The sequence below is a fragment of the Ascaphus truei genome, chromosome 2, assembly GCF_040206685.1.
Source record: "Ascaphus truei isolate aAscTru1 chromosome 2, aAscTru1.hap1, whole genome shotgun sequence".
NCBI classification, from domain to species: domain Eukaryota; kingdom Metazoa; phylum Chordata; class Amphibia; order Anura; family Ascaphidae; genus Ascaphus; species Ascaphus truei.
This window is the reverse complement of record NC_134484.1, coordinates 53,725,618-53,739,469: the sequence shown is the minus strand read 5'-3', so window position 1 is coordinate 53,739,469 and position 13,852 is coordinate 53,725,618. Positions and strand designations below refer to the sequence as shown.

Genomic DNA, 13,852 nt, shown 5'->3' with positions numbered 1-13,852 from the left:
AATATATAATAATAATTTCATCATGAAATTTGAGTGCTGTTTCTTTGCTTTCGCTTTGGTGATAGCAGCTGTTACCTATACTTACAGTACTCTATGAAGCATGCAACTTGTCCATTGACTTATATATGTGTCAAAAGGAGTGCTACTGGACGTTGCTAATTGTATAAAACAAGAAACAAAGAAGCCCAGAGCAACATCCTATGTGACAAAAATACACAGTGAAATACCTATATATCACTTTAAAAAAGGGTAATTTAGTTAACCCTTTGGTCAAAGCGTATAAGCCTGCGAGCCACCTTCAAGGCATGACCTGCAATATTATGGTCATGCCTTGAAGGTGGCTCGCAGGCTTATACGCTTTGGCCAAAGGGTTAACTAAATTACCCTTTTATCAAGAGATAAATAGGTATTTCACTGTGTATTTTTGTCACATTGGATGTTGCTCTGGACTTCTTTGTTTCTTGCTATCAGAAGCTGAATTTGTCTAGTATTAATATATCAAGAAGTAACAAAAAAAAAGAAAAAAGTAAATCTTTAAAAATAAGGAAATTAAGAAACGGAATTTTTTACATATAAAAAAATGAACTCACGTAAGCACTGTGGTACTTCTCCACTCCATGTTCCATTTCCAACACACGTCAACACTGCAGGAAAAGATAGTTCATAACCCGGGGAGCAGACATAACTGATGCTAAATCCCCAATCAAAATTTGTTCCTTCCAACCTTCCATTAGATACCTGGGGTGGAGTTGAGCAGGTAACAGCTGCAAAAATACATCAAAAATGATTATATACATTTGTTGACATTTTTCCACGAGTTTTTACCATAGTTACTTGAACAACCTAATTTTAATAGTATTGAAAGGTAATTCTTTGCATTCTGTGAGCAGTTTTGGCTTTAGAGAGAGACTGACTAAATATCCAAATTGCTTAATGTAAAACAATTATTTTATATGTAGACATCTTTTTCTGTATGTAGCAAAAGCAACATAGTCAGCACTTTGGAAAATCACCATTAGAATATAGGCAAACCTAATACAATATGTGCATTAACCATTAAGCACATAATTGGAAAAGGATTCCATGCACCAGAGAGCTTACAATCTAAATGGTACTGTATATTGAGAAAACTGTAGAGACATTAGGAAAATGAGTAAGTTCAGTGGAAGTAATTTTCCTTGAGTTTAATGCATACTGTAGCCACAAAGCCAAAAGCCCTAGTGCTCCATGGATTTGGGTTATGAGCTTGTGGGGGTTGTATGTGTTTGTAATTTTCAATTATTAAACAATTGTTTGGAAATTTGTGATCCTTTCTCCCTGCTTTTAAGCTCACTCATTCCACTTTTAAATGGCAGGGCTTGTTATGCTCCTTTGAATAACCAGTTTATTAAGACAGTTCTCCCTCCATTAGTGAGGTTAGGAATAGAGAGCTTCTGTGGGTGCAGCAGTGTTAGGACTTACAAATGAGGGGATACCTTGGTGTGGTTTGCAAGCTAAAAAAATGCTTTGGACAAGGAATTTATTGTAACTACTAAATGACCCTCACTTATGAAAAGAAAACAGATATGCATTTAACTTTATAATTTGTAATATTGGATGCAGTACTGGGGCTTTTTGTTTTATGTTACATGCATGAGATCACAATCCCAATAACACTCAATTTGACACAAATATATATGGTGTGGTAGGTTTGAGTTTTGAGCTTACAGGGGCTGTGTATACTGTATATCCACAAAGATAATTATATCCCAAACCAGTGGCTGTTCTATACCCCATTAGCATAGGATTACTGTCACATTATTGTATCAGAATGTTGTGTTATTAGCCAAAAAAGAATGCCCTGGACATGTAGGTGGAGGGGTGATATAACTTAAGGCCAAAGAGACCATTCTCTAAGGAACTATGAAGTCAGGGTTGGGGGTGAGATAGGTATTTAATAAGGGGGGAAGTGATCTTACCTCCTTCTTTCTACAGAGGTTACCACCACCCACCTGGGATTTATTAATACAGGTGTGACCGGTTTATCCTACCAAGAAAATGCATTGTTTTATGACTCAGGGAAGCAGACTGGCTCAAGGCATGGGTCAGTCAAGTGATGTTAAGTATGCTTTGGCATTACTGTGATCAGAACCTTGAATCAGGTGTTTAACACAAGTTGAGAAAGAACTTAGAGGGAAATGATGCTGGAAATAATTATGTGTTAGTTATCTCATGCCTACTGTAACTGTGGCGTTACACTTAGCTAGAAACTCTAAAAGCCCTATTTCAGGATATGGATAACACCAAGTTACATTACGTTAACTCCCCACAGTAAACTTAAAACACTTTTGTGGATATGTGCTGTTATTGTAATGCCTCCTTTAAACATCATTTGCATGTACTTACTGTATCACAAATGGCCGTTATAGATAATGCTACGATATTACAGGAAAAAACATGAATTAATGTTGTGTTGAGGGCCTTTGAAGATACACAGCTAAGCTTAATATAACATAATGTTAGGTTAGCCTTACATTATGTGACTAAACAGAACTTTGCAAATCTGGGCCCTAGTGAGTGTAGTAGAGTTCCGAAGGTAAAGGGCAGTGAGGGGAAATTATTTTAGGTAAATGAGGACACAGGAGATGACTAGAGGTACTGATGTACTGTAGCAGGTGTTATTACCCCTGTAAAAGCTGGTTAACACAAGAAATAACACTGAAAATATCTTGTGCACTAAAGATATGGCACATAAGTTACGATTGTTTGCAATTGAACTGCAATATTTATTGCAATAAATCACAGTAGCATTTACACCTTGCATTAAATCGATGCAATAATATCTGCTACATCTGCATAGTATAAAATCAATGCTGAGCTATAAGTAGGGGCAGAGCAGTGTAGAGCCTTGACAATGAAGGAAACTTAGTACAGGTAGGTGATATATAGTTATGGGACGTCATGGGAAGCCAGGAGAGGGACTTATAGTAAGTAAGGAAAGAGAAAACATTGTTCTGAAAGAAAGTAAAAAGTTTCAACAGTAGCATTTTGAATACACAGTAGTGGCACAGTGTTCTAAGGAGGGATACGCAGTAGTAGTTTCCAATAGTGTATTAGCAGTATAGAAAAGAGAAAGGGACAGATGTTAGAAATTTTGCAGAGAAAAAAGCAATAAAATGTATCCAGAGCATGAATGGAGAAGGAGAGGAAAATGTCAAATGTAACATCTGAGCAACATGCTTTGACTGTGATGAAAAGAAGGGATATTGGGCCATGTAGGAATTATAAAAAAAAACCCTTGTATTATATTAATCCTATAGTAGAATTATACATTTTTTTACATTATTCTGCCTTCATCAATATTTTACATAATTCTGAAAGCCATAAAAAGTACAATATCAAATGTAAAATACGAGTGTTGATTATTCTTGTTTTTTACAGAACATGGCTTAATACCATAGAGCTTATTGAAAATTTGACAGTAATTGCAGTGCAACACTTTCCTATTCTGTCAATTAAAAAACAATGGAGACACTGTAAGTAATATATGCATTTGTACTGCTTCCATTGCAATCACTATTTAATGGGTAATATTAGAAGGTATGAAATACCGCCATTTTTTATTAATAAACCTGGCGTAGCATCACTACCTTATATTTAACAATTTCACTTTCCTTCAACAGAAAATAGATTTTGTTTCAATGCTTTCTGTTTTTAGAGCTTACTGTAAATATTTTAAAGTATAAAAGGTGTTGGATATTCACTTCTACAGTAGCATAATAATAAACAATAATAGTAAGGTTTGAAATAACCTTAAACGTAAACGTAAAACGTAATCTTCACGGTGCCGGATGCCCAGTGGCACTGGTGTGCCACTAGATGTCCGGTATTTGCTGCCATGTAATCTTTTCATTAGAGATCACATGGTCAGGTCATCCCAATTGATATTTAAGGAAGTGTAGGGGGCTTTATTTCCATTTCTGTTGGTCTCTTCCAACTCATAAACTAGCATGAATATGATGATGTACTTGGTACGTATGTAAAAAGGACCCCTGGAATTCCAGGACACATTAAAGGTTAAACAATAGGGTCAAGCATACACATGAAGCCCCTCTTATGTTTCCTGCAGCTGGGGATTGCTGGAGGAAACAGAACGCAGCAATTCCAGGGCACATAAAAAGCAGCTGCAGGAACATAACTGTAAAGTGCATGTGATTGACCCCTTCCTCAGAACTGCGCAAAAATTATTATTTTTTTCTTTGGCAAAGGGGAATGTAAGTTGGGCTACATCGGAATAAGATCTCATTGAGTTTGTGTGTGTCTAATTCATTTGGAGTTAGTCTATTTTTTCATTGGTGATCTAACACACTTCAATGAAGGGTCGCCTATAAAAATCAGTACAATTTATTTTAAATACAATTTTCTTGACCAGAGCCTATAAATTGGTCAGCATTTATGGCATATCCCTAACATACACACACCCTCTCCCTCCCACTAACCCTATTGAGACAAGCTGTGCAGCTAGACCAAACTTCACCCTAACACCCCCTAACATCCTCACCCCCAAACTTTAATGGGTTCAGCTGTGTGGCTGGATCATATTTTAAACTGAGGAACACTCTGTCCCACAACGAGCATTCACTTTACCATTTGTTTAAATATTACCCCTTATTTACTCTAGATTGTAAATGCTCACGAGCAAGGCTCTCATTACCTTCTGTATGTGATTGTGCTTGTTTACCCTTATTTGGTTTGTCATTCTGCTTATGTAATTTATATTGCACTGTTCACCAATTATAACACGTATGTTGGTGCTTTATAGATAAATAATAATAATAATAATAATAATAATAATCATAATAATCAGTTGCTGCATAAAATGCTGATCACTACTGTGATGGTAGGGGGTAGCCGGTCTTCATTAATAAAGGTCACGTCCGGCTGGCTACCGTATGTCAAAGGCGGAAGTGTCAGCTCTTGGGTCTAGTTGTGCGCCTTGATGTATTTCCTTATATTTCTGTTCCCATTTTATGGTCCCCTGTAGGATTGTAAGCTAGGGATGCCAGGTATAGTTACGGACCCTTTTAGGAAATAGCTGTAGCACAGAGACTTTGGGAGCAGGAGATTAAGGGTGGAAATTAGGGAGCAACTAGGGTTAAAAAGTCTATTAAGTGTTGCTGACCGGGGTAGACGCTAGTACTGTTATGTTAACCAGAAATAGTGTATACTTTGCGGGTACTCGTCTGTACGTAAGGACGGGGTGGGCTATGGAAGTCCAATGTAAGTCTATGGGAAATATGTGCTCTGCAACCATGTTCTATGGACCATGTTGTATCTCCAGTCCAATGTTAAAGCAGAGTAAAAAAAAGTTACCTTTTTGAGGTATTTTATGCTCCCGGTGCCCTAGCGACATGAAACTTCGGGAGTGTAAGGTTTAGGTGGGATATTTGAGTCAAAATGTACTCCTTTTGTTTGCAGGAGTTTGGGGGACAAAGTTACAGTAACTTTCCCCGACATTCAGGCTTGATTTGCAGGTATGCTAGGTGAATTACACCAGGGCTCTCCAGTGTCTTTCAGAATCCTAGTTTTCGAGCCCAGGTATCCCAGAACCATTTCCTTCATAGGTATAAGGTTCCCCAAGTTCTGTACTTTATTAAAGTATGTTTTCTAATGTTTTATACTTTATGTATAAATGTCTATGCAGTCAGCAAAGGAGGAAGGATGTCCAGAGGTGAGAGATCCATTTGGTGAGCAGTGAAAGGATAAGTGCCAGTTCCAGAGCACAGGGGGCACCCCACTGGAGCCCCATTGTTACTGCCAGACCTGGTGGAGTCGGCAATGGGTTAGTTGGGGGAAAATGCTGCTTGTAAACGCGTTTCCCATTGGCTAATTCATATTTTCCATCCACCTGGTTTTCAAGCCAGCTTGGCATGCCCCCTCCTCTGACATCAGCAACCAGATGAGCTCCCGTTCTGATTGGCTTTTGGGAAAAGTTCCCACACTCTGATTTCCCACGCTAGTCCCTTTTCCATGTTAGACATAGAATACTGAGGTCTATGTAAGGGACTGATCAATCAGAGAGCTCTCTCTCTCGCTCTCTCTCTCTCTCTCTCTCTCTCTCTCTCTCTCTCTCTCTCTCTCTCTCTCTCTCTCTCTCTCTCTCTCTCTCAGTCTTCCAGACTTACAAGCAATCTTGGGATTGAGTTGCCAGGGAAGCCTAACCTAGCTGAGGACAAATTCTGAGGAATAATGCTACTTATTCCAGGCTTAGTCTAGTGACGTGGAGCGGACAGAGTAAGCCTTTGCTGAAGCAGGCGCTCTGCACCTATTTGAGACTAGTTTTCACCCCTCGGTTCCCTTGTAAGTGTGTATTTAGTCTGTATTTTGTATTTAATTTGTGTGTATGCGTGTTTAGCCGAATAAACCTCATGTTATTCCATTATCTTGTTTTGCCTAATGAATGATCCCAGAAAGGTATAACAGTTTTAAAAGTCCTGGTCGCCCGTGACAATTAAAAATATGAATAAAACATTTTCAATCTTTCCGCTTTCTAAATACTTTAAAAAAAATGAAAACACCAAAATAACATAGAGATTAATGAATACCTTTACAAAACGGGATTGTTCCGGTCCATGTACCATTACTTGTACACATGCGAGTAACTGAGCTTATAGGTTCCATCGTGTATCCAGGTTGACATACATAAGTAACATTCTGCCCAACAATGTAGTCTTCTCCATATCTAATGCCGTTAGCTGGAACACCTGGATCCCCACAGCTGATAACTGAATGGAATAAAAGTTGAAAAGCAGAAAGCAAATTAAAAATTGAATAAATAATTGAAATCTTTAAAAACGTACATATTAACTATTAATGTTCAAAAAATATGTGTATTCGTAGTTTCATCAATACCACACTCTATTGAAGTGTTCTGCTAATAAATAAGATATAACACCTTCCCATAAAGATGTTTCCATTGCCACATCTGATATCAAAAGGATCACTTCTTGTTTACAGTACTTAAGGTCCTTGTAGTTGGCACAAACATATTTTCCTTGCATCAGAAAGTATGTCTTGGTTTAAGTAAAGGATTGACTTTCCAGTATTATATATATTTATTTGCTGATCCGTTTATTTAAAAATTAACAAAATGAAATGGGAATCAAGAAAATACAATTATAAACAGTAAATAATTATGAATAACGCTGTATGTGTGTGTAAAGATAAAATGTCTAGAAATCTAAATTAGATTATACTGAATACACAATATAGTTAATACAATAGAGCAAGAAGCTACAGTACATTGTTGATTGTTAAATGTGGTACTAATAAGCATACACATTGTTGCTGTGTTTTTAACTACTACAATGCTTGGGGACTATAATGCACAGCACAGATATTCAAGCAATTAAAAATTGAAAATACCCAGATGTTCTCTGCAAACATATGTTTTATTAGTGGATATGTGTCTGTAACACTTTACATTGTATTGTTAATGTGTGCCCTATTAATTATTATTATTATTAAAAATATATTTTATTACAGTATATAGCTCCAACATAACACCCAAATGTACCTTTCCTGTCCTGATTCTCCCCCTCTCTCCTGCCCTGTGTCAACAACCATCTCTCTGCAATGTCCTACTTTTACCTGAAGCTTAACATATCCAAAACAGAACTAATACTCTTTCCCACTTCCTCTGCCACCCCTACACCCAAACTTTAAATAACACCACAATCTCATTAACACTTAAAGCCTGCTGCTTAGCATTCATTTTTGACTCTGATCTCTCCTCACATTAGGTCCCTCGCACAATTCTACCATCTCCACCTCCAAAATATCTCTAGGATTCACCCTTTTCTCGCTCATTATGCAACTAAAATCTCAATTCACTCACTCACCCTGTTCCACTTTGACTAATGCAACCTTCTCGTAGTTGTCATTCCCCTTGTCTACCTATTCCAACTTCAATCATCCAATATGCTGCTGCCAGGCTCATCTACCTCGCTCACTACACAACTTCTGCTGCACCTGTATGCGAATCCCTACACTGGCTTTCCACCTGCTCTAGAATCCAATTTAAATTCTTGGCTCTAACATGCAAAGTTCTCAATGAAGATGCCCCGTCCCACCTCCCTTACATCTTAGCCATCATCTTCAAATATTGAAGCAGGCGTTATTGCACCAGGTGGCGCCCGTCAGCACGTGCAATAGCTCATTAGCTCCACCTATTTTTTTTGCATGTGGCTATTCAATTTAGAATGTATTTTTCAATCATTTTCAAAAAATAAAATGATGAAATTATGTGAATACTATAATCTGTGATGTTACATTGTGAAATATGTCATCTGAATAATACTGTATGTCTAAATATCAAAGGAAGAAATCTAATATTGAACCAAAGTATATGACAGGTGCTCTAATACAGGCATTTATTCATGTTAATGTTTAGCTGTCCCTTCTCACAAGAAATTGACAAACAAACTAGTGTCCAGATGAACTATAAATAAACAAGTTTGCACGTGACACACACACACACAATTCGTTGTTTGACTACAATTACAGTACAATTCTACTTCTTGTTACTATTAATATTTTATAGGCCTATTCATATTCACTTTAACACATTTTAAACATGGAAGGATTTGTTTATTCAATATCTGCATTATACTTATTTTTAAAGGAACAATATCTACATTAATCCAAAACAGGCAACCAAAGAACTAGAATAATATGCGGCAAGCAAATGCAGTAGTAACTTACTTGTACAGTTGGGTAATGTCCCAGACCATGTACCATTGACAGTACATTGTCTAATGTTAGATCCAGAAAGTATGTATCCATCTAGGCAAGAATATATTACTGAGCTAGTGAATGTTGTTCCGTCCATACGAAATACTCTTCCATTTGCAGTTGTTCCTGGGTTCCCACATTGTACAGCTATAAAATACAATAAAATACAATACAATACTAAACATATTGTACGACTGTCCATCAAAATGTTGTAACAGTTAAATATATCCAAAAATGTAAACAGAATAGGAAGTTCTATATTTAGATTGGTATACACTTAAATAATTAAAGTTATGCTAGCTCTTAATCAGAAAATACTTATTTTTAGTCATGCTGTATTCTTTTGCATAATTCAGCAACACAGTTCTTTAAAACGAGCTACAGAGCACTATTGCTATGAGTACTGAGCTGCGTGAGTGAATTGCTGTTAGATTAAAGTACGGTTTGATTAAGTCTGGAGTTGGAACCAGAAGGAGTTGAAACAAGAAAGGTGTTAAACAAGGTATATAGAACTACAATAAATTAGTACCTAATACTCAACAGTACAACAATGAGCAGGATTGAGATTGCAACTCAATTTACATCATGCCACATACAGTATGTTTGAGCACTTTGAGTAGCTCTTCCAGGGAGGATATCGCTGTAGGAAGAAAAGGTGGTCGCTATGGAGTGTTAGATTACTGATCTGAAGAGTCAATTTGCAGCATTAAGGGGCATTGACAATCTTGAAAGGAGTTTATTTCTCACTGAGCTGGCCCTGATTAGTACAAGTGGGACAGAAGGTGGAGGTGTAACTGAGAACCAGGAAGAGGCAGGAAGCTGGGTAACCATTAGAAAGGGAAGCAGGGGGAAGAGGCAAGTCAGTTCTGAGTGGACCAACCCCAGTAGTTTTGCCAGATTGAGTGAAGATTTGGGGGGCATCTGGGCAGGAAGGGCAAGGCTGGGGAGACAAATTCCACTTGCAGACAGGAGAAAATTTCCTCCAGCACAGAGGGTACACAGGATACTCAGAGAACAAGAAAGTTTGTGATGGTAGGGGACTTCTTTATTAGGAGGGTAGAGAAAGCAATCTGTTGCCATGACCACATAAACCATATAGTTTTATGTCTCCTGGGTGCTTGAGTTCTGACATTGCGAATCGGGTAGACAGATTGTTGTGAGGGGCTGGGACTGACTCGGCGGTCTTGGTATACGTTGGCACCAATGACAAAGTTAGATAAAGATGGATTGTTATTTAAAAAAAATGTCAGAGATCTAGGCCGCAAGCTTCAGAAAAGAACCTAGAAGGTAGTATTTTCAGAAATAGTACCAAAGCCATGTGCTACCCCACAGAGACAGTTAGAGCTTAAGGAGGTTTATGTAGATAGCATACATCAAAGAATTCTTAAGAAGCTACATTTAGTAATAGCGAAACTATTACATTTAATATTCAAGAACTCCATTTATACAGGCCCAGTACCACACGATTGGCGTAAATGAAACATGGTGCCTACAGTATATTTAAAGTGGAAGCTAGATCACAACTGGGGAATTACAGACCTGTAAAACTAATATCAATAGTGGGGAATGCTACTTGAAGGTTTAATACGAGATAATATTCAGGAATACCTAATGAAAAACAAAATTATTAGTAAGTCAGCATGGATTTACTGTATGAAGCATACAGTAGGTTGTGCAAAATTAACCTTATTAGTTTCTTTGAGGAGTTCAGTAGAAATTTAGACCAGGCTAATGGTTAATGCAGTTTATGTGGTCTATTTAGATTTTGCAAAGGCTTTTGATACAGTTCCACACGAGAGGTCAGTGTACAAAATAAAGCAAATTGTACTCAGTAAAAACATTTGCACCTGGATAAAAACTGGTTGAAGGATAGACAATAGAGAGTTGTCGTGAATTGAACTTTTTCAGGCTTTGATAAAAGTTGTGAATGGAGTTCCTTAAGGATCTGTTCTGGGACCTCTTCTTTTGAACTTATTTATTAATGACCTTGAGGATAGCATAGAGAGAAAAGTCTCCATCATTGCCAATAACACTAAATTGTGTAAGGTAGTATAAATCAGGGCAGGATGTAATTTCTTTCCAGAAGGACTTGGATATTGCTGCGGCCAAGCTTAATCTAAAGCTTACCCGCATTTTTTCTCGGCTTTTTAATTCTCGCGCCGAAATTGGGCGCGCGCCAGCCGAGCATCTTGCGGCCGCGCGCGGCCGTTTCTTCAATCAGCGCTAATGGTGCTGAACAATAGAAGCGCCCACGGCGCCGAGAAAAAAAAAAGCCCGCGTCTGAACGGGGTTTTAAATTCCCCGCGGATTCAGCCGCTGTAGTTTTAAGCTGGCCGCCACTGTAGATTGGAAATTTGGGCAGGTAAATGGCAGAGGAGATGTACTACAAATAAATGTAAGGTAATTTGGGAAACAAAAATAAAACAGGCTACTTACAAAATAAATGGGGATAAATTAGGAGGATTCTTGATGGAGAACGATTTAGGAGTGCTTATAGACAGCAGTTATAGCAATAATGCAAAAAGTCAAGCAATAACTGCAAAGTTAAATAAAATATTATTGTGCATTACATGGGGAATGGATGGAAGGGAAGTTATCATAATTATTCCGCTCTATAAAGTATTAGAAAGACCACACCTTGAATATGGAGTACAGTTTTGGGCACAACTCCGTTAAAAAGACAATATGGAACTTGAAAAAGTGCAAAGGAGAGGCACCAAATTAATAAAGGGAATGGATAATCTGATTTATGAGGAAAGACTAGCTAAATTACATTTGTTTAGATTAGAAAAGATGCATCTAAGAGAGAATATGATAATTATATTCAAATATATTCGGGGACAATGCAAGGAGCTTTAAAAAGAACTATTCATCCTAAGGGCAGACCAAATTACACTTGGCCATCCCTTAAGGTTGGAGGAAAGGAGATTTCACCAGCAACAAAGGAAATGTTCTTTACAGTAAGGCCAGTTAAAATGTGGAATTCATTACACATTGAGACTGTGATGGCAGATACAATAGATGTCTTCAGAAAAAAGTTGAACATATTTTTAGAAAGGAAAGGTATACAGGGATATACTAAATAAGTAAACATGGGCAGGATGTTTATCCAGGGAATTATCTGATTGTCAATATTTGGAGTCAGGAAGGAATTAACGTTTCCACTTATAATTAGATGATATTTCACTGGATGTTTTTGTTTGCCTTTCTTTGGCTCAATCTACTGTAAATACAAATATAAGATAAGTATCTGTCATCTAAATGTAGCATAGGTTAAACTTGATGAACATATGTCTTTTTTGAATCCCATCTTAAATGCAACTATGTAATGCAAGGCTAAGAAAGTGGTGTGGGAAGGAAGGCTTTTGGGTTTTACTGTAGATCCCAGGGAATCCTTCTCTCAAAGGTGCTTTCTAATGCTAGGGTGGATTAAAGGAACCTCAACGAAGAGGAATCTTCTGTGCTAGGAGGGAGGATGTGAAAAGGTTGGAGGATATTTTAAACTAGGATTGAAAGGGGAGGGATAAGCACGAGGCAATGGACAAGATAGTAATGGTGAAATAGCTATGTGTCATTTGGGTGGAGTGGGGGGAAGTGGGACTTTGGCAAGCAGGGAGGCATCCATATTAAATACAAATAATACTGGTAAACTTCTAAAGACTAAATCCAATTGAAGTAGAAAGGCAGCAGCAGATTAAAGAACAACAGAACAGCATAGTAAAACCTTAAATGCATGCTTCTGTGCAAGAAGCCTGGCAGATGAATAGCTGTATAATATCATACTCACTACCTTAACATGGTGGCAGGAAACTAAAGACTGGGCAGTTAATTTTGAGGTTTATTCCCTTTTCGGAGGGATTGAGCAAATAAAAGAGATGGTGGGGTATGTTTATATGTTAAACCGGATTTAAACCTTAGCATAGCATATTACATGAATGGCAAAGTGCCCTCCGGTGGCTGGGGATGATGTTTATGAAGAGTGGTGAAAATGGAGAGGCTTTGTGGATATAAATGATCAAATTAAATTGACAAATAATTTACGAGGAATACATTTGGATGACATTTTTGCAGGAAGATAATTTGACAGTTTTTAAAACATTAATAGCTAAGTACACTAATCTGTTTATACCCTTGGGTAATAAATAAAAAAGAAACAAGTCTGAAACAATGTGGCTAAATAAACAAGTTGAGGAATAAATGGAAAGCAAGAGGCAGGCATTTAAATTTTAACGTCAGAAGGCCCCAAGGTATCCTATCAGATTTATAAGGAATGTAACAAAAATTGCAACAGGGCAAAAATATAAAATGAAAAAAATATCAACCCTAAAAAGTTCTTTAAGTACCCAAATAACAAAAAGATTAGAAAAGAGAATTTAGGACCGTTTCAGAATGAGATGGGCAGGCAAATTATTGGAGATAAGGAAAAAACAGAGGTAAATTCTGCATTTATCAGGGAACAGTAAATTGCAAAAATATTGCAACAGAAGAAGAGCAGAGGCAGCTTGATAAAATTAAAGTAAATAAAACATTTGGCCCCGATAGCATGCAATCAAGTGTTCTTAAAGAGCTTGAGGAGCTAAATAATAGCCAAATAAATAAATGTAATATTCAAGGACTGCATTTCCAGTCAGTACCACAAGAATGGCAATAAGCAGACATGGTGCCTATTTTCAAAAAGGGAGCTAGATCACAACCAGGGAATTACAGACCTGTAAACCTGACATCAATAGTGGGGAAGTTACTTGAAGTTTTAGTATGGGATAATATTCAGGAATACCTGATGAATAACAAAATTATTATCAATAGTTAGCATGGATTTATGATACATAGGTCATGTCAAACTAACCCTATTAGTTACTTTGAGGAGGTAAGAAGGAATTTAGACAGTTGATGTGGTCTATTTTGACTTTGTAAAAGTGTTTAATATGGTGCCACCAAAGAGGATATGGAACAAAATAAAGGAAATTGATCTCGCTAAACAAAACAAAACATTAAAACAAAAATTAAAACAAAAATTAAACAAAAATTGTTGTACAGTAAATTGAACCTTTTCAGGTTTGGCTTAAGCTGTAAGTGGAGT

General features: G+C 37.2%; 1 protein-coding gene across 6 annotated transcripts in view; it reads right to left on the bottom strand.

The window, feature by feature from the left end:
• CSMD3 (CUB and Sushi multiple domains 3) overlaps positions 1–13,852 on the bottom strand; it is a 1,548,521-nt gene that overhangs the window by 67,257 nt on the left and 1,467,412 nt on the right. For all 6 annotated transcript variants that reach the window (XM_075582415.1, XM_075582410.1, XM_075582412.1 and 3 more), the window contains 3 exons: positions 8,743–8,919; positions 6,585–6,764; positions 591–764 (listed from right to left, as the gene is read on the bottom strand). In XM_075582415.1, coding sequence (XP_075438530.1) covers positions 591–764; positions 6,585–6,764; positions 8,743–8,919 — 531 coding nt within the window. The remainder of the gene's footprint in view (positions 1–590; positions 765–6,584; positions 6,765–8,742; positions 8,920–13,852) is intronic.